The sequence below is a fragment of the Paramisgurnus dabryanus genome, chromosome 7 (assembly GCF_030506205.2).
Source record: "Paramisgurnus dabryanus chromosome 7, PD_genome_1.1, whole genome shotgun sequence".
Classification (NCBI taxonomy): Eukaryota; Metazoa; Chordata; class Actinopteri; order Cypriniformes; family Cobitidae; genus Paramisgurnus; species Paramisgurnus dabryanus.
In genome coordinates this window covers 18,507,613-18,529,618 of record NC_133343.1, presented here as the reverse complement: position 1 = coordinate 18,529,618, position 22,006 = coordinate 18,507,613, and the positions used below count along the sequence as shown (strand labels likewise).

Here is a 22,006-nt window from a genome sequence, read left to right as displayed (position 1 = left end):
ATAATGCAATGACTACATTCAAACTGTGAAACATTCATCATAATTTTTAACTGATAATAAAATCAAGATAAATCTTTTCTGACAAACAGGCAAATGTGCATAGGGAAAAGAATTTGACAGTGTTTGAGGTTACTAATCCAAGACATGCTAGTATTAGTTATTGTAAAATCATTTAAATTAAAGTAAAATGTACAATCTGTTCATTATATGTTTGTTTTCAAATAATAAACAACACAAAACAAACAAACAAACAAACAAACAAAAAATCCCTTTTTTCTTTTTTACTTTGTTTTATTTAAACAAACAATTAAGTTTTTCCTATATTATTTCTGTATTAATCCTACATATAATTTTTAGTTCTTCTGAAATTTATTCCAGACTCTGATGAGGAAATAGTGAACATCTATAAAAGCTTTATTTTCATTACATTTTCTTTAGCATTTGCAAAGGTCACCAGCAAGGGAAGTAAAGACAATGTTGATAAGAAAAGGTACTTGTTTGAAAATAGAGCTTTTTAAGATTTTCATTATTTCCTTTTCACAATTTAGCTCTGAGAAACGAGTAACAAAATATAGAAACAGTGTAACAATTATTCTTTAAAAACAATGTCCTACTTTTTGTATTTTGTGAGAGAAATGAAATAATGTTCAACCTTTTTTATTTAAAAAAATGAATATGAAATGAAAGACAAATACACAAATTATTTAAACACATGTATTATGTTTTCCACTCTGAGATAAAAAAGTAATGTCTTTTATCCTGGGCCTTTTCTCAAATTCCAAACATCAGTCCTGAGGGTCTCCCCCATAACCCATCAATGGGAGGTCACTTTAAAGGACGACTTATCTTCGGAGGTTGTGCTGTCTCATGATGCACTGAGGAAACACATTCAATAAAATATAATCAGAAAAATGATTCATAGAATAACATCCTTTAACCACTTCTTTCACTATAAAGAAACAATCCATTCACAGAAAATAAATTTTGTCACTTTTTTATGTTATGCAAAAATCCTATGCTTTTATTATTCTTTTCTGTGGAAAATAATATTTAAATCAAACTTATAATCAGATTGTGAGACTTTAGCTTGGATTTCACAGATAGGGTCACACATTACAGATGAAGAATACTGAAAAGCATATTGATATCATACCATCTTTTGTTTGGCCTAATCTCGCTGGTGGTCGTAACTTGGACGGGAGCTCCGAGCTGTCTCTGTAGTCTCTGGGCTTTATTTGAGGCTCTTGTGGCTGACCGGTTCGAGACTTCATAGGCACCGGAGGTCTGCCAGTCACAGATATGCCCCCTTCAGAGCGGCAAGGCACAACTGGCTTTTTATTGATGTTTTGTGAATGTAGACCACTGCTGCTGACGGTGTTTGTGGTGGATGAAGACTGTTTGGTTTCTGAGCATGTGAAGGAACGGATCCGAGGAACTGGAACTGGAGCTGGAGGTTGCCTATCAGCATCAAGGTCTGTTTTGGGAAAGGCAAACAGTGCATCTGGGGGTGTGAGGTGCTCTTTGTTTCCTCTCGATCCACTCATCGAGCCATAAAGGGGATTGTCAAACATCTCTGGAGGTTGCCCATCCTCAGTTCTATAAGAAGTAGATTTAGGAGGTCAATCTAGTGTCACTTTGTGTAATGTAGTTTACATAAATATACAGCATATGTGTTTACTTACACTGGCCCAGATGTTTTTCCAGTAGGGCTAGATGTAGAATGGTCATAAGCAGTCTTTTTTGGGGAAAGATTTCCAAGTGTCATCTCTTTGGCTGAATGCGCAGAAGATGCCACTGTTCTTTGGGACGTAATATTGCCGCCGCACCTCTCTGTCTGGTTGTTGCTCTTGTAGCCTACGCCCATATAACTGGGGTTACTAATATCAGTGGCGAGGGCTGCAGAAGAAGATCTGTCAAAGAATGACGAAGCCCAAGTTATTTCTTTCTATGTACATATATTATAGAGAAAACAAAACATGGACCCTTTTATTCAAAAGTTAATACAAATATTAATCACAGATTTAAAAACAAACACAAATAATAACAGGAGTGAAGATGTGAAGGATTTACTTATAATCGCCTGTTTTGCCTTTTCCGGCTGCTGGATCATCACCAACTTTAATAAAATCTGGAGAAAAGAAAACCAGGCTTATGGAAAAGAAGAAAATGCTTTTTGTACATATGAACTCATTCAATAGTTGGTAAAACTGAGACCTGTGACATTAGTAACCTTGTGCACTCACCATATAACTTCTCTGTCTGTTTGCCTTCAGATGTGTGGAGTTGGATGCCACCTGTTAGCCTGCCTGTGCGTTCACCATGATGTGTGAGTTTGATACAAAACTCATTGTAAGAGCTTTCAGCTGAACGCAATGCCACGCAGCCCACACCTAAAGATCCAACAGTTACAGTTTACTGTAATGCTGAATATTAATCCAGAATATGGTCATATTCCAAAACTGATTACTATAACCAGATTAAGACATCTGTAATCTGTATTACTCAGAAAACATCCATTGTAACTGAACATTTTTATTTGCACATAATGGTAAATGGAGTGCATTTATATAGCATATATTAAAATGTTGGTTATATTAGATACAGTTTTAGACATATTTTGAGAGAGAAAATAGATCACTAACATTTAAAGAAATGCTTCTGCGGTCATTTTCTATTTTCAAAATAGGGTAGCAGTAAACTGCAGTGAATTTAGGAAGATTTACCATATGACTCATCACAATCTGTAGATTTAATGCAGATGAGGATGTGCTGATCTAGAAGGTATTCTGGGTCAGCAATGATGGGTGTGAGCTGCAAAAAGGGTTTCACAAAGAGGGAGTTTAATACACGTGCCCACTTTGTGTTTACAACCTCATTATATTCTGTTTTCCTCATAATGTGGTAGTACATAATGTTTTACCTCAACTTGTGCTCCAAAGCGTACTTTTATTGAGCCTTCGGTGCTCTCTTGATTTTCTCCTTCGGCACTCTTTACAAATTCTAGAATTGAAAGGATTTGGAGGAAATATTTAATGTTTTTTTTTTTTTTTGCATTGGCACAGATATTCTATTTCAACGAGATGCGTCACTGCTAATGCTACAACTATAAAGTTATTTTAACATTTTAAGATGAATTATTATAACTTCAAATAGTTTAAATAAATCAACTTATCTATAGTAAAGATAAATGAAAGTTAAAATGTTAAAATGATAAGTTAAAATGACTGGTAAATCCCAGTTAATTCAATTTAAAGTCCAGACGGAAAGTCCCATCTTCCAGTAAAAAGAGCTAATCGTCAACCGTTAAAGAATGACATTATCCGGGGAGGGGGCTTTGTTACCATTCAAACAGCCAAATCGCATGCACAGTATCTGCCAATAAGTCTTGCTTTAATAAGACCTGAAGGCTTTGCAAACATGTCGGCACAGTGATGCGACTTCCTTAAAAGACTGGTATCAGTAACACATTTCACTGTTCTCTTTCCAAATTATGTATGCCACCTTCCAAAGAAAACTGAAAACAAATGTGTCTATGTGGGGTGTGGGGTATTTTGGATAATTTATAAATGAAAGTGTAATAGACATAACTCCTTACTCTCCAAGCAGCTTGAGTGAAACTCCATAAAGAACTTGGTCTTTGATTTAGTATATAGAACAGCCACACAATTCATGAATTTTATTGCACCCTCAGGCTCCTTGGACAGATCTGAAAGGAATAAAATAGAGCAATACAGTTAGTGTAACAGCTCAAGGCAAAAGACTGCCGGTCTGTTACATTTTTTCACTGTTGCTGAAAGACAGATCAAGTTTTAATTCTTTGGATTATTTTTATCACATTAAAAATTTAACAATTTAATTCTGGTAAAAGTATGCAATTACTGGGTCCAACATGTTTAACAGTCAAACAATCCCTGTGTAATGCAACACTTTGTTTTTAAAGCAAGTTCATTGACAGAGGATGTCATACCATTCTTTGAAACAAACTGTGAAGTCACACCAACATCAAACGTAGCGAATACAGGGGAATGGTCACTTGTCATGATATCATTGGAGCATCCTAAATAAAGATAAATTATATTGTTAAAAAGCTAATGAAATTTGGCTAAATCCTCAAAGTTTATGCACTGTACAAAGTAAAAGTTTGATCAACTTACTTCATTTGTTAACACCTCAAAATTTTTTGTTTTTTCAACTTAAACTTTTAGTATTTTTTTTAAATATTTTAAATAAGTTGAAAATGTTTAAATACTTTAGGTGTTACCAAATAATTGTTAAAAATAAGTAATTTTTGAAAGTTTCTTTCACCTTAAATTTTTCATTTGAAGTGAGAGAAAATAACCAATTGAAGTTAATAAGAATAGAATATTTTATATTATATAATATTAAAAATATTTTATAGAATCAATGCACTTACCGTATGAGTTACAAACTACGTGCACCATAGGATAGGATTTACGAAGCACACGGTCGCACCAAGAAGGTAGGTTGTATTTTGTCTGTTGTAAAAAAATATATATCCATTATTTATAAAACAGTTATTTCTTTATGTAACACATTCCGCATAGGAACTGTCCAGAAGGAGAGATTGTTTAGGTATTTTAAAAGAGCTGGCATGTTAAAAAGAGTCACAGTGTACCCCCGTGGCCTTGGCCTTTGTGTAGGCATATTTCTCTCGTGTGTCCCTCTCGAAACGATAAGTGGGCGCAAATGTAATCTCCTCTTCCTCTGTAAAAAAAAAACAAATATCATTGTTTTAGGTCCTCAAAAAGTTGATTTGCCTTTATTTCCTGCTGAGAAACCTTTTGTTTTTGAGTGACATAATTGACCCTTCCCTAAACAACACCCGAAAACCACAACAGACCAATCGTGGTTTAGCAATCGTAACTAGGCACGGGGGTCTGACAAGCTTTCGAGCGAGGGAAACATGCCGAAGCGTTTTGAATATGGATTGTGTAAATCTGATACCCGGTATCCTAAGAGTTTAGACGGGGTGGTGGATTTTTACCTAAAACTTAAAACTTAAGTGGAGAAATGTCGGACGTGGATCAAGCAGTGGAATTTACAACTAAATATCAACAGGATTAACAAAAACACATACGTTTGTTCCAATATAAGAGCACACTAATATTAGATGGCTAGCTAACTCAGTACATCATTGCTTGCAAATAATGAGGGTTCTTTGTTCATAATGCATTTATTTAAATGTAAAATAAGATGATTAAAGGGAAGACAGAGGCTGACTGACAGTTTAAATATACTTTATTTTAGCATTTTGTTAATAGATGACCTACCCCACCCAATCCGATCGCTGCTCTCCCAGGGTTAGTTCTATAAGCGGGAGAATGTTTTCATTGCAAAGTGGTCAGGCTAATGTCTTGTGTTTATTCAACTGTTTTATTTATAGTTATTCGATTATTTTTACAAATTTCACTAACTGTGCATGAACAAAGCTGTTCCTCAATTTGTGTTTTTTTTCCATTTGAATGGTCAGCGTATAAGGTGGCTGCTGCTTGCACTGAGACCTAACGTTAGGCTTTAGCTTCATTTTAATAAAACTATTCTCTAATTGGTTGCATATTATGTCATGGATATATCCCTTGAATGCATACTACAGTCTCTTTTGTCTTTCTCTTTTAGATATTTCACCTGTTCGCCAAAAATTATTAATTATCTTCTTGGGAATCACTGACACTGGTGCATATATACTGACTTGCCAGGCGCAAAAGCTTGACCGGCGTAGCAACAGTAACTAAGGAGGGCGGGGCTTAGTAAAGGGTCAATTGACTTTATATCTATAGTGTTCATTGAGTAATGTTTCTAGCCAATTTGTGCTTATATTGCCGGGGTTTGAGGTTAGGTAGAATGGTAAGGAAGTACCCAACTGAAAAGGCAATGATAACACAAACGTTTTATTAAAAAAATCCCAACAACTTTAACAACTGTGTAGTCTTTGTGGTGTTGTTTTTTTTTGATGTTAAAATGTCTATCCCACCCATGCAGAGACAAGTTAAAGCACTACTCATTTTGAGCAAAGGAAACCTGTTTGGAGATCATAGTTGTCAGGAAATTCGGGTTGGAATAAATTTGCTAAAGTTTGCTAAAGAAAACGTACTATACCAAAATACCAAAGCATTCCAGTGTGGGTGAAATAAACATTTACCTCATGATTTGTGTGAACTGATTCTGTGTCTTTGCAGTGTAAATGTAGTGAAAGAGAGGGAGGCTCTCACCATAGTCAATAAAGACCTTTTCCTCTTTCTTTTCTATGCTTAGCTGGTCTTTGGCAAGCAGTTCCTGATACTGCTGCTGTTTGATCTTCATCACAATGTTCTCTGCATCCTGCAAAAAGCAAACAATTGTATAGAAGTTCGGTCTTTTCCTGTCGAGAGCCACAGTATCTAAAATCTCTTAGTAATGAAAAGATGGCCTTTTGGATCAACATAAAAACTTTAGGTGATATGAATGTATATAGACTTTGTCTGTAATTGCACTCTAAAAATGACGGGTTGTTTCAACCAATGGTTGGGTCAAATTTGGACATACCCAAAAAGTCATATATAAGTCTTTTTGTGATTTACTGTTTATACATAATGTAATCCCACATAGTCCACCAATCACTATTGAGAGCAATAGACAAAGTTATAAGGTGAGTTCTACTATATGCGGCCTCACATGAACCACAGGCAGATGACATCAAAGTACAGAGAACAGATTGACTTTAAGTGATGCTGAAAGCGTCTATCACGTTCTTTGTATCCTGCTTGGCATGCAAAGACAGTGCAGCACATGATGCAGGTATTTTGAAATGATTGTAATGTATTGTAAAAATAACTTTGGCTTTGTTCTGTGGATCAACGACATTTCAGGACAGATCAAACTTGAGCGTTGTTGATTCTGTTTAGACACTTTAAATGCATGTGCACGATAACATCGCATAGGAGGGCTATTTTTGCAATGTAGTGTTGACTTTTTAATTTTACTCTTTGGAGAAAGCAAAACTGTTATCCCTTGTTATTCCAAAAATGGTGGGTTTTAAATAAATTACTGTATCCACAACAACAACAAATTGTACCTGCCTTAAAATCACATTTGGTTTTGCATAATTTCTACTTTAATTTTAATCCATTTGTTAACTTGATAAAAAAAGAAATATAATGGCCAAAAAACATGTTTGATAACCAGTGTTGGGGGTACCGCATTACAAGTAACGTGCATTACCTAATAATATTACTTTTCTGAAGTAACGAGTAAAGTTACATTACTTTTTAAATGTACACATTATTATCAGAGTTACTTTTTTTTAAAAGTAATGCGAGTACTTTAGTTTAATTAATTTGATTTAAAAAAATTATGTACTGAATTAAACTAAACGTGTTCTCATTATGCACTCTATGCGTACACGCCTGTGTGGGAACAGTTTGAGTCAGAAACTGAGATGGCAGGCCAGAGCTCGACATTTTTGTGCTGAAAAATGCAATTTCTGAATGCAAAACTTTTCAGTCATAAAAACACCTGCAAGGCCTGAAAGAGTTCAAGCCTCAGCCAAGAAAAAGTAACACAAAAGTAACTAAAAAGTAACGTAAGCATTAATTTCCATGAAAAGTAACTAAGTAACGCAATAAGTTACTTTTTTGAGGAGTAACTTAATATTGTAATGCATCACTTTTAAAGGTAACTTTCCCCAACACTGTTGATAACTGTAGTGCTAAAATTATTACTTACAGGGTAATTAAAACACTTCATGACACTTTCTCACTTTATTATAAAAATTAGAAGGGTGTGAGGGGCCTCCAACATATATTTTGCCTAGGGCCTCCAAATATCTAGAACCGGCCCTAGGCAGAACCCTATAAAAATTTACACCTTTGTAACAAAAGAGTTCATGTTAGTAACAAAGAGTACATAGTGGTAACAAAGATGGCAAATTGGTACTTCAAAAGTACATATTGGTATCAACTGTATACATATCTGTACCTAAATGCGATATTAGGAACCTTTAAAAGGGGTACTGCCCCAGTGACTGCTTGGGACCATTTGTTCTGACAGTGTATACATAGAGTTATACCATTACACACACACAGATTTACACAGAGTATTTTGAGTATAAAGAGTAATTATAATCTCTTAAAAATAAATTTTTTGTCTTTACATGCAATAAGCTATATACATATATATTTGAAGGTAAATCTTGTGCAACAAGGATGAGCTTAACTAATGCACATACATGTCAGCCTACCTGTGGTGGAAATTCTACCCTATAATTTAGATCTCCCAACCAGAAGAGGTGCGTGAAGCGATGCGTAATGTCAAAACGATTAAGCTTCTTATCTCCCAGATTCAGAAAACGCAGAATATTGATGTAGTTTTGGTTTCGTCTAGAAAAAGTACAATCATTAAATAATGAATGTGGTAATAACTGCACATTAAACTGTTATCATACGTATGTGTATTATATGTGTATTGACCCATTTTTAGATAAGTGAGTAGGGGTTGCGGTTTACCTTAATTTCTTTTCACTTCCTGAGGTCAGGTGACTGTTGACAAACCCAAAAGAGGTTCTATTAAACATGAAAGAGACCCCCACTGCACCTTTGTTCCCTATAAACACACAAGCAATATGCATGTTACATAGAAAGAAGATTTTTTTGTTAGCTATTGACGTTGTGTATTTTAAAAGGAAATGAGTAAACAGACCTAGAGCATTAGCTATGCCGGTCTTAACACTGTCAGAGAAGATGTGCGATATGCGGTTCTCATGTTCTGGCTTGGCTAAAACCACAATTCTAATACTCCACAGGGTCTGACTTGCTATCTGTTCAAAACCAAGCAAATGGCTTGTAATTATTAAGCTTATATGGTTGTACACATTCATTGACAGAGACATGCAATTTCTACATGCAGGTTAAGAAATAATGTGTGACTTACATGTTTATAGCTAATGTTGGTTATATCCCTAAGGGCTCCTCTAACTGTGTCTATCCAGTCTTTCTCCCCCAGCGGGTCCTCCTGTGTCCCAATTACATAGATATCATGTGGGATTTTATTGGCAGTGTCATCACGGGTTTTCCCCTGACCCTTTGACTGAAGCCAGGAAGTGATGTTTTGTGGCGGACTTGCATTTCCTGCATAAAACATGACATGAACGATTAATTTTACCTCTAAGTACTGTAAATGTCATCCATCACACACTGTTCTCTGAAATCTACACAGAAAAATGCAAAAAATTTGACATGTCTATTTACAACCATAGGATTTGTCCCTAGAATGAAATGGTCTAATATTATCTTATTCGAAAGGGTTATGAATAATAATGTTGAGCTCTGCTGTGATTGGCTGTTTCTCAAAGCGCTCATATCAGTAGCTCTGTGTGTGTGTGTTAACAGACCTTATGTTTGAGCCTTATTTTGAGGAATAATCAATTATTTGGAGATTGGAAATGAATGTTTATGAGTGGTTAGTTTGTGGGGGGGGGGGTTTGTATGGACCTGCAAAACGTAACTGTAACGTAAACTGTCAAACTAGAAACGCTAGCATATAGCATTAACTAGAATATAATGCAAACTCAGCATTGAACAGCATCAAACTTTGTTTTTAGCATTGTAACAACAATGTACTTAATTTAATGTGTAATTTAATGTCGGGAGCGTACATCCTGACTGTAAGGTCACAGTTGGTGTTGTGTTGACATTGGCCATAGTGTTTGGAGCTCACGACATGTAACATGTACAGAACTCTTATTATTTATCTATGACAGTGCTTCCCAATCCCGGTCCTCGAGTACCCCCTCACAGAAAGTTTTACATGACCTCTGCCTCCTTTCAGAATGAATTCATATCTCCCTAACAAGCTGATGAGTTGAATCACGTGTGTTTATTGTGTACTCGAGGACCAGGATTGGGAAACACTGATCTATGCCAATGCAGTTTTACATTCTATGGGTCGTTTAATGGAATAAATAAATTAAAGATGGTTGACTGCTCCTAAGTGGAGGTTTTAACCCTCATAAGCCCCTATTTTCCTGTCTACGTTAAGAGTTACGTGGGGCTAAAAATGACCCCAGAAATAAAAAAAGTGATTACAAATAATATATCCTTTTTTTTTGTTTACTTCCCATCTAAACATTATTGCTGTGTTTTGGGAGATATGAAGTACTTTTGTACCTGTTTACCACTAAATCCCTCAACTACACCATTAGCTTGTCTGTAAAATATCAAGTTTTTTTTGAAAAATTCACAAAAATTATGATCTAAATTTGATTTAAATTGTTTTTAGATATTGATCTAGATGTCATGTGTTGAATTCGGCCATCAGGTGTTTAGAAAAAAAACATAAAATAATTATAGTTAAAATATATAAGTATACCAGCAGATGCCCATTCATTTCACTGGATGTGGCCAACTGCTTAAATCACTACTTTAGTGATACATTTTGTGAATTTGTGTATATATAAACATTAGAAAGGACATTCAAAATAAATATTATTTCAAATAGTAGACATTTTTGTAGTATTTATGCATTTTGAAATGTCTGTTTTTACAAAATGCCACAGAAATTTGACTGAATGTAAGTGTGTGTCTCTGTGTATGTGTGCGCGCGCACGCGTGTGTTTGCATGTGTGTGTGTGTGTGTGTGTGTGTGTGTGTGTGTGTGTGTGTGTGTGTGTGTGTGTGTGCGCACGCGTGCATGTGTGTTTGTGTCTTTATGTGTGTGTCTGTGTCTTTATGTGTGTGTCTGTGTCTTTATGTGTGTGTAAGCTTTACTGTGACTGTGTGTTTGTGTGTGTGTGTGTGCACACACCTATGTAAGCATTAGAGTCCACCAATTTTCATCATCTTTGATTTGCATCTATGGCAAAAAATGCTCTCTGTGGCATTTATACCTGTGTGTGTGTGTGTGTGTGTGTGTGTGTGTGTGTGTGTGTGTGTGTGTGTGTATGTGCGTGTGTGCGCGTGTGTGTGTGTGCGTGTGTGTGTGTGTGTGTGTGTGTGTGTGTGTGTGATTGAGCATTTCTTTTCTAGATTGCATTTATGCTCTAGTACCAGACCTTCTTTTCTGTGTTGAAATTTTCCGATTAATTGTAGATGCATTAATTTTATTTTGACAAATAAAAAGAATTTTAGTTTTTTTGCATTTCCCATTCATTTTCAATTGGGGTCATTTTTAGCCCAGAAAGGTCTTCTTTTGGTATTTTTTACACATCTTTAGAACAACTGAATCAAGCCCAGTTTTTTTATTAATATTGACAGATAGTCTAGAAAAAAGTTCCCTTCTTCTCCACTGAGAAGAAGGGAACCATGTTTTTTAACAAAAAAAGTGGGTTGGGGTAAGATTGACCCCAAGGGACTTATAGGGGTTAATGTTAAGACCATATGATTATGCAAATATTACTCTTTACTGTTACTGTATAACAATTTTCAAATACATTTGTGATTAGGGTAGGATATTAGATGACATAGACGACCATAGATGACCATAGATTACAATCTACAAGTCAACTGTTATGTCCACCAGCACAACATAAACAAAAATGATGCAGTGCACATGTAAGTTGTATATTGCATTATATGTGTTAATAAAGAATTAAAGCCTAATTTAAACTGATTAAAACCCTAAAAACCAACAGCTGTAGATGGTCATACCCATGTTCCAGGTGCCAACAAAGATTGTGATCATATCCGGCTCAGGTTTATCAGAGTGTTTGTTTTTCATCTGCTGCAGAAGTTGACAGAAGCCTTCTCTTTTCTACATGCGTGTGTTAAAAAGACACATTTACATACAAGAAAACATTAACACAAATAGAAGAAGATGGAAACAATAGATTATTGTGCATGCTTTTCCATGTATGACACCAAGAATGTGAAACACGCTACAAAGCCATCCACTTTTTTAAATACATTTAAATACAATCTTAAATGAGCTATACATATGTCTATTTTCATATGTGTATATTTCTGTAAAACATTACCTATAGCTTATACATCTACATAAATATACATGTAATATTTTTCCTTATATGTATTTATATTGCATGAACTTTTTCCCATGTAAAGCAACATGATGAATGCTATATAAAATAGGATCAATATAAACAAGGTGTTCACCTTTGTGTCGTCAAAGACATAGTCTTTGCGCTGGATTTTTTCCTTGTCTGTTTCCACCATCAATACTAATCTGTTTTGCATCTTTTGTGACTTCACCAACTGCAAGACTAGAGATTGAAAAGTATATTACTGATTACTATTGGTTAAGAGATCATCATAGTGTAGATTTATATGGACTCGTATCACACTGTTTTCTAGAAAGCTTGATTCTGATTGGTAAATTGGTGCCCTATACACTCTCAGAGAGGTATGGTACATATGTGTATGTAAGTTTTGACAATGTGGCATACTTTTATTGTGCACATAATATTTGTCCTCGGGTCCATCTTTGGACTTCTTGAAGTAAAGCTTCCCACCTTCCACATCTACCTTGAGGTACATTTTATTTGAAATACCGATGGACTCAGATTTGACCTGTTAACACAGAAAATAACAATTAAACTGTTGCATTTCTTTTTTTGTTTTGTTATGCATGCACTCTAAAAACAAACGGTGCTAAATAGCACTAAAAGTGGTTCTTGGCTCGAGGAACCATTTGAAGTGCCATATAGCACCGATGAAGTACCTGTGTAGTCTACCGGTCTAGAACTATATAGTGCTATGTAGAACCATATGTGATGCTACAATGGTGCTACCGGTATATGACCCCCGTATTGTGCTTCATAGATGCTATACGTTTAGTACCTATATGTATAGCATTAAAAATGGTTCCTCTATGATTACAAGCCAAGAAACACTTTTAGTGCTATTTAGCACCATTTGTTTTTAGAGTGTAAAATGTGTTACAAAGATCCTCTTTGCAAAGCTAGATTGCAAATGTCATTGCATTGAATTTTTGACACATAGGCAAACATGTCTCACTCAAATTTGCATATTGTTTTGGAGAGCAGAACAACAGCAAAAACGTTTGCTTTCATTTCAGTATATTTGGATAAAGGCAAGCTACACTGTAGCAGAAAGACAATTACCACACACTTTAACATTGCGCATGCATAAACAGTATTTTTACATACATTTATTTAAGTAATATGCTACAAGAATAATTAAATGATGAATATCATTAATATCTTGCAATGCCCACATTGGATTAAATATTTACTGAGATTCTTACTTCAAACATCACAGGAGGTATTAGTGACTTTCTGTGTCCTCCATCAAATCCAACGGATTCAAACACAGCAGTCTTAGTCTGTAAATAACAGGGGGTTAATCTATGATGAAACGGCAATCTGCAATAGGAAGTTTCTTTCTGCCTTGTGTCATGGTGTGATGAAGCATAAATACAGTAGTTATACCTTTTCTTCTACTGAATATAAAAGGTTAGTCAGCTGCTCAAGTCTGAAAGCCACAGACTGATTTGCATCACCAGAAAACTGTAACAGATAAATAAACACCGGATATAAGTTTGATAAAAATACAATGACATAACACCAGGTTTTCATAACATGGCACACAACTTGCTTTAATTGCTTGTAATTCATACTTGATTTCTTTGTCTCCCAGATCCAGGAGATGAAGGCTGATCCAGAAGCTTCTGCAATGCCTCGAGACTCGGAAGTATGCGGGTAACTTCACTATTAAAAGCATCAATATTAATTTGTATTTGTACAATCCTTAAAATGGCGATACCAAAGCAATAACATCAATCTTTTGATTATACATCCAGTTCTTGAATCACAGTCATGCTCTTTTTCTGACCTGTTCAGGGTTTTGCAGATACTTAGTGTGAGCTTTTTAAAGTGAGGCAGAGTAGGGTTTCCAGTCTGCACCTGCTCTGCATCCAGACACACAGATGTACGGAAATATTCCTGAATGGACTTCTGATGGTCTTCAGGGAGACTGGATATAAAACACCATTATTAACCTACCAGAACAATGCTATGTATAACAAATAATGTAATATGCAATGTCAGGGAACAATCAGAAGCAGTGTCCTGTGATAAGGAGGGCCAACTTAATAAATCTTTACACATTATAAAAGCCAACACTTTTAATTTCGTTCCGTGTCTTCCAATTCTTTTAATGGCACTTATATATGTACATCATAAATACATTCTTCCAGCCTTTGTGTTCTAGTTAACTATTCAATTAATTTAAAATGTATTTGTATAGTGCTCTTTACAGGGCACATTGTTTCAAAGCTGCTTTACAAAGAATGCATGTTTATAGTTAACTAAATCCATAAAATATCTCTCTGCAATAAGTTATGTTAGAGTGTGACAGATGAATGTCATTGTACTTTGATATGTCGATTAGCTGCAGACGCTGGAGATAGGTGTCTGAAATGGAGAGGTGGGCAGGCTCTACTGCTCTCTCTGTTCCTCTGCATGGGTCACAATAACTATCCTTTCCATCATTACTTGGAAAGTTTCTGGGTGGCAGCTGAGGAGGCAAACTAACCGGCTCTGTGAATAAAGATATCAAAAGAGCTATTTAAACCTAACCAACAGCTTTTGATCAAAGAGTGTATTTGAAGTTGAAATAGGTAAAATAGGTTGCACTGTTATATACTTCACATAAGTAGGGGAGAGTGGGGCACAACCTAACGCTTTTTGACTTTGGCTCTATCATTCAAAAAAAATATTTAAGTTAGATTAATAATTTTTTACACAATCAACAGGCACATATCTGCTAACAAATTAACACTTAAAGTTTGTTTGTGGGACTTACCGTTATCGGACAATTACACTGAAAGTGACAGAAGTGCAAATGTTACAACTTAAACTTACCCCATAGGCAGGGTTCATTGTAACAAACAGAGGGTTTGTTGTAATACCTGCTAGAAAATTTAGTTTTAACACAAAAAATTCAATCAAAAAATAATTAAATCAAATTCTGTCTATATACTAAAGGTGGATATTGTTTATATATCTGATAGATATCCATACATTCATCCATCCATGATCTTTCATCTAACCATATTAAGCATCAATGCATATAAATAGATTTTTTTTGTTACTAGGAGTTGCTGACAGGTTTCGAAATGGTGTTATGTTTTAGCACACAATACAGTGATTAAAATAATATGAGGTTGGATTTGATGACTTACACACCCAACTCAGAAACATAAGATGAAGAAATGTACTTTTATGCCTCCAAAACAGGCTTTGTTCAATATCTTAACCAAAACACATAAAAAAAAAGAAATTCACAGGAGTGAATTATCATCATCTTCTGAAGAGAAAAAAACCAAAAGCACAGATTGCTCAGCCCTCTATAAATATTTAAAGTTGCCGCGTTACAGTTAGTTTGTGCCCCGCTCACCCCTACAGTAAGATCCATTTTTTCTGTTATTTTGTTTTTTGACACGTATGTTAGCATACCCGCAGAGTCAAACTCACAGCCTGGCAAGCATACTTCATTTTCAAAAAAGAGTTCATAAGGAATAATAAGAAAACAGCAGACAAATAAGCATTTTATTAGTGCTCTCACACCTTTAAAATACACTGTATGAACATGCCCATTGCTCATTTTACAAGACTTTTATAAGATGTCAAATAAATCTTTTGTGTCCCCAGAGTACATACAGTACCATTCAAAAGTCTTAGTCCACCACCACCAGACTTGTTTTAGTTTTAATGTTTAGTTTTAAGCTTTAATGTCCATCCATATTTATTTTTCGATCTATTTTATTAAGATACAAACAGAAAATACAGGAAAATGTAAAAAAGAAAAATTACAGGACTAAATGTCTTCTTTAGGCATCGTCTGTGTTTAGTGTGACCTCTTGGCACTAAACACATCTTGAGCGTTTTTGAGCAGTATGAAGTAAAAAGACTCTAAAAATTAAGATTTTATTTTATTTAGGTTTAAGAGCTCCTGCAGTTTCCTGCTATTGCTCAAGTGGAAGGGGAGTTTACCCTAAAAACTCAGTTTACATTTTTATATAGTTTTTAATACTATTCCTGTATTTTCTGGATGTATTCTATGAAAGAGACTGAGAAACAATTATATATGATCACTATAACATTGCAAAAACAACTAATCTAATTGTAGATTGGGGCCTAGGACTTTTGCACAGTACTGTATGTGAAGTTCTAGCTCAAAATACCACATAGATAATTTATTATAGCATGTTAAAATTGCCACCTGTAGGTGTGAGCAAAATGTGCTATTTTTGGGTGTGTCCTTTAAAATGCAAATAAGCTGATCTCTGGACTTAATGGCAGTGCCGTTGTTGAATAGTGCAGATTAAGGGATGGCATTATCCCCTTCTGACATCACAAGGAGAGCCTAATTTCAATGACCTATGTTTGCAGAGAATAGTTAACCTGATCTCACGAATTTCCATGGCATAGTCACAGAATTTTTTGCTAATTTTTCCGTGGCCTTCTCACGGATTGGTTACTTAACTGTTTTGTCCTATTTTCTTACCATTATCGCTTCGGTTTAGGGCAGGGGTAGGCAAGTTCGGTCCTAGAGAGCCGCAGTCCTGCATATTTTAGCCTAAGCACTGATAATCTAACCTGATGTCTAAATCCTAAAGACATTGATTAGCTTGTTCAGGTGTGTTTGATTAGGGTTGGAACTAAACTCTGCAGGACTGCGGCTCTGTAGGACCAAACTTGCCTACACCCGGTTTAGGGTTAGATTTACATAAAATGACATCCTAACCCGAACCCAACTCTAACCCCAACACCAGGCGACAGTTGTTTTAAGTTTAGAAAATATAAAAGAATACATCAGAAAAAAATAGTATAAACCAATAGTGACATAAAGTGACATACTAACGCAAAGACCAAATCTAACCCTAAACCGAAGCGACACTGGTTTGAAAATAGGAAAAAGCTGTTTTTCCTCAATCCCTGAGAATGCCACAGAAAAATAAGCAAAAAATTTAGTGACTATCCCACGGAACTTTGTGAGATCAGGTTAACTATTCTCTGCAAACATAGGTCATTGAAATTTGGATAGTTGCAATAACCCAAACAACGTTACTGAGTTGTTCTTTTTTTACATTGATAGAATCACTAGGGACCCAATTATAGCACTTAAACATGGAAAAGTCAAGTTGGGATCCATATAGTAGGATAATTTCCTTACCTGGTTCCTCCTCTTGCTCCTCCTCCTTTTGCACAGCAAACTGAAGGTGTGTCACCAGACCCATGTTTTCCTTGTAGTATGCCTCCACCAGGTCTGGCAGTGCAGAGAAGAACCGAATAGGCACACCCTCAGATGCCTACAAAGAGAAAGAACAAGAAAAGATTAACAAGCATCAGGTGCCCTCAGTTGTATTGTTGTTTAATAGTTAAATGAGATTTGCATATATGTGCACAACAAAACTTAAACTCCTACACCTTTACTACTACTAGTAAATATATTTTTTGCTTGTCAAAAACCAACTGTGGTATAGTGCGTTTCTTACATGGTTTGCTTGAAAATATGCAGTTTGTGAGTTCTATAAGCCACTGTTTTCAGTGGACTTTGTAGTCCCTGTAAGCTCTACATCACCTGATCTGCCTAACAGTAGGTTCTGATGCAGCTTATACGCAGCAAATATTTTGAGATGCAAGCTGATTTGTCAAACAAGTAATGAATGTAAAATACTCTGGGCAAGCACAAATATCTACTACACACACCCAATCTACTATAAAATATATTCTGTAGCTCATGCAGCACAAATACAGGCTAACCAACATGCTCTAATGTAAAATTCCAATTAAAAATCATCAATTTATGCATTTGATATGGAGCAGTCAATGCAAAGAAAATGTCCGCGTTTTAAGCAGCTCAGCACAGGCGCCCATCTTGAAGGTCCAATCACAAGATGTCGGCCTGACAATAGGCAAAAGACAACATTTTAGCGTAGAAACACCTCCCACGCTCTCTCACATGCTTATCAACATAAGATTTAAGGTCAGCACAAACTGAATTTATCAAATCTAATTTGATTACATGACACGAACAGTTTTTTGAAACTTTCCATTCAAGGCAGGTTGCAAGAGGAACCCTGTGGCTTGCTTAACACCCACGCTGATGGATAATTTAATACTGAGGCTTGTGCTGCAATGTACACTTGAAAGAGGAAGAACTGTAGCAGAGACACTGAGGGACATTCTTCGACTTTACAGTCCCTACAGTTTACCCACGTCCCTTGAGCACAGGTTACTTCTAAACGCACCACCCAACCGAGAAAAAAACAATGCAAATTATAGTTAAAGGTCACCCATTTTGCGTTTGGCTGCGGTGGGTCATACGCATACTTTCATTGTTTGGTTCTGTCACGAGTGTAGCAGTCTTTTGTAGCTTGAATAAATACACCAATTGGTTTTGCAGCTGCACTGTCACGCTGGTAGATAGACCAATGCTTGCTTTAATGAAGAGGACAGAATAGCTTGAGAGACAACACACTCATACAAGCGTCTCTGCGAGTCTTCAGCAGCTGGGCAGCCAACTGTCACAAGGTCACACATTCATTACCGAGCATGAGATAGTAAATGGCTTATAAGATGCCAGATGTTCTGTGCAACTATTCATTGTAAGAGAGTGTTTTGTCAAGTGATCACGATGCAAAAAGAACAGAAGATTGATTGTTTGCCTTAACTTTAAGTTTTTATGCCATTATATTCAAAAGATTCATAATATACTTCATACTTTCACTGCTACCATGCTAGCAAATCAAATATTTAATTCTAGTTCAAATAAACCACAAACAGCAGCGCTACTGAATTTAGAAACAACACTCAAGACGTTATAATGCTTATTGACGTCACCAGCAGAAGTGGCCCAATGCACATCTGAAAATAGTCCGCAAGCACACGCTAACACCTGTCTGCTTGAGGAGGAAAGCACAGGCATGACAGAAGTCTTCAGTGCAAAGAATCTTCTCACCAAAGGTCAAAGAGTTTCTTACCTGGACTGATAACTTTTTCTCTTCATTTGGTAATATTCTGTAGGTATACACACAATTCTGGTAGCTGTAAAAGAGTTATGGAAAACACTACATTAAGCATAGTAGTTTAAAACTACTATTTTTTTTGTAGATATATTTCTCTAACTGTTAAAACTCTGTATCTGCTAATTCTCATATTATTGGCTCCTTCTAATGAATCACTTTGTTGTTCTCTGCTCTTTTACAAGGCCATTTAGATAAAAGCAACCTCTAAATGTGTATGTACATGTAAGCATAAACAGCTCATAGTAAAATGAATATCATGCATTATGTATGCATGGCAGCATAGTGATCACAATCTCACAATTTGCTCCAAACAGCCAACACTGTTACTAATTCACATTAACAAGGAATCACAAATACATTTTAATCTCTTTTTCTCTTTAACATACAATTTTAATAGGAAAAACTACAAAACACACTCCATGAGAACATTATACTGTAGCACCACATAAATAGAGTTACACGGAACCTGAGATCAGTTTGCAAACAAATAGGGCTCTGTTTTGTATATTAATACTGAAGATGAGAACAAAACATGTATGCAATCAGCTAAACCATTTTATCCGGTGATAAAATTGACAAAGCTAGAATAGTAATGCAGTAATATATATATATATATATATATATATATATATATATATATATATATATATATATATATATATATATATATATATATATATATATATATATATATATATATATATATATATATATTATATATATATATAATTTGAAAACAACTGTGCTTATTTGTATCCAACCTAAATTTGTTTCCAGGATTAGAGCCACAATACATATTTCATAATAAGCTGTATATAATATCAGCTTGTTTGTATATGCAAATCCTCCTGCAGTGTAAATGTTTTCTTTTCGCGCAACTCAAAAACAGTCAAACATCTAAACATGTCATTCTAAAAGTAACACTAGTGATAGTATATGTGTACTTCCACCTTGAATAATACTCACAGTACACAGAGAGCGTACGCTCCCTGTATAGATTCACTGTCACGCAGAAGGAAACTTCCATCCTTGCCTGCTTTGGATAGGAGGTCCTCAGCTGTAGAGCGAGTGATATTGCCATGGTACCATGGCTGTTGGGAAAACATCCTTTCCAAAGACTTTTCCTCGTGTCCGTCCGACACCCAGGTTAATTTGACCCCGGCAGATTTCAACAGGTGATAAACATGAGGTTAGCTTCAGAGTCCCGAAGTCTGCATCATGGCGTTGTTAGAATTGATAGCTGTTCCTGCTCTGTCTGGCTCTGGGCTTGCTGTTTCTCTCTCTTCCTGTTAGAAGGGCGAAAGCTACAAAAAGGAAGCCGCCACAAACACAGGGGTGAACTTCCTCATTCTGCACACACAGTTTGAAAACTCAGAGAGCGTGAGCAAGCGAGAAGGCCATGTAGCAGGCTGGTTCATTTTCACACAGCTGCAACTTTTTTTTACCACAAAAGAGGTGAGAAAGGTGTATGTGGTATTGTAAGAACTCTCATCAGAGAGATCTTTGATTACATATAAATGATTAACCCTGCCAACCTTAACTACACGAAGGATAACCCATAGAACTGTTTTACTAAAATCCATTATGCAAAACAGAGAAAGGTAGATAAACTTTTACAGTGTGAATGGATCTGTTGTGACGTAGATTATGGATTCATCTTCTTGATCAAAGCAGTGAGCTCAAGAAGGAAGTGACTTTTGGAACACACTTGTGCAGTTATTCATCACCGCTGAATGTTTATTAGCTTGGAGGACCTATTGAAAAGTATATGTGTATGAAAGTGTTTAGAGAATAAGAGAATTTTATATACATATCAAGTCAACTATGTCGACTCGAACCACTGTCAGACTCTGAGACAAGCTGGCTGTCCAGTTATACAAACTGAGCACCAACTTGACTAGTCTTGGAGACCTGCAAACCAGTTTATGATATATTTAGCACACTTAAACATTTGATAACTGCTTTGTTTTCTTTTTAAATGATGGCTTCAATCTTTTAGGAACTCTTGAGTAATTCTGAGTAATATGCATAGTCTGTTCCTCTCTTTCAGTCTCTCTCTCTCTCTCTCTCTCTCTCTCTCTCTCTCTCTCTCTCTCTCTCTCTCTCTCTCTCTCTCTCTCTCTCTCTCTCTGCGAAGATGCCCTGTTACGTTAATGGACAGGAAGCCTTGCACAAACGTAAGGAAGCAAAGACAGAAAGTGGTAGATTGAGAGTGAGAGAGAATAATCTGCTGACAGTCGACAGTTTGAGTCACATGATATGAAAAGAGAACCTTAATGCTGCCACAGTCACTTCAGCCTGGTGGTTTCCGTCTTTGCGTCTCTCTCACACTGCTATAAAGAAAGCGGTTATGTTTCTGTGACAATTAGAGCTTAGCAGTGCTGGCCGCGTTTAGAGGGCTAAAAAAGTGTAATAAAGTGTTTTCACAAGACCTTGACTATTGTCTTTAGCAGCTGTTACATGAGAAGATGCTCAAAAGTCAAGTGTTATTGTTATGTGGAGGAGATGATAAGGTTAACATATGTGACCAAAAAAACAGTCATAAAGGTCAGTTTTTTTATTGAATATCTGAAAGCTGAATTAATAGTTTTTTCAATAATGCATAGGACAATATTTGGCAGAGATAAAACTATTTGAAGATCTGGAATCTGAGAGTGCAAAAAATCTAAATATTGAGAAAATCGCCTTTAAAGATGTCCAAATGAATCCTTAGCAACACATATTACTAATCATAATAGGGATGGGCATGAGTAATCAAATGCTTACTCGAACATTGCATTGATGATCGATCATGAAAATGATAATTGTGGGGGTGATTTTTTTGGTTATTGTGGCGGCATTTGTATATCTGGTTAGCATCATACCTGTCAACATTTGGGTTCCAAAATCTGCCAGACCTCTGAAGGGGGGGTTGTGGGGTGGTTGGAGGTCTGGGGGGTTAGCAAATAGTGACCGTCTGCAATCGTTTTTATAGCACTAAAATTATTACCTTCTCTGCTTTCAGCAA

General features: G+C 35.8%; 1 protein-coding gene across 2 annotated transcripts; it reads right to left on the bottom strand.

Moving 5' to 3' along the window:
- Positions 1-641: 641 nt before the first annotated feature.
- Positions 642-20,304, bottom strand: inpp5d (inositol polyphosphate-5-phosphatase D). 2 transcript variants are annotated; one of them, XM_073815136.1, is made up of 27 exons: positions 19,950-20,304; positions 18,955-19,018; positions 17,145-17,280; positions 14,341-14,506; positions 13,800-13,940; positions 13,585-13,675; positions 13,397-13,474; positions 13,213-13,290; positions 12,392-12,515; positions 12,102-12,208; positions 11,640-11,742; positions 8,926-9,122; positions 8,695-8,812; positions 8,502-8,598; positions 8,237-8,375; positions 6,231-6,339; positions 4,637-4,725; positions 4,415-4,496; positions 3,968-4,057; positions 3,596-3,706; positions 2,921-3,000; positions 2,724-2,811; positions 2,244-2,390; positions 2,071-2,128; positions 1,683-1,910; positions 1,154-1,596; positions 642-875 (listed from the first exon to the last, which is right to left on the bottom strand). In XM_073815136.1, exons 1-27 carry the CDS (start codon positions 20,078-20,080, stop codon positions 826-828), a joined length of 3,345 nt encoding a protein of 1,114 aa, XP_073671237.1. In that variant the 5' UTR covers positions 20,081-20,304; the 3' UTR covers positions 642-825. The 2 variants fall into 2 exon arrangements, with proteins under 2 accessions (XP_073671237.1, XP_065096842.1); XM_065240770.2 differs by having other exon boundaries at positions 19,966-20,304.
- Between the last annotated feature and the right edge of the window lie 1,702 nt (positions 20,305-22,006).

What these genes read in the sequence shown, in the direction of transcription:
- inpp5d (XM_065240770.2), bottom strand. Translation starts at nt 20,105, where the DNA reads ATGTTTTCCCAACAGCCATGGTACCATGGCAATATCACTCGCTCTACA. An exon ending in GGAGCAAGAGGAGGAACCAG is followed by an intron (nt 14,507 to 17,144) that starts GTAAGGAAATTA and finishes CTTTATTCACAG; the next exon opens with AGCCGGTTAGTTTGCCTCCT. An exon ending in TCACTCAAGCTGCTTGGAGA is followed by an intron (nt 3,001 to 3,595) that starts GTAAGGAGTTAT and finishes TTTCAATTCTAG; the next exon opens with AATTTGTAAAGAGTGCCGAA.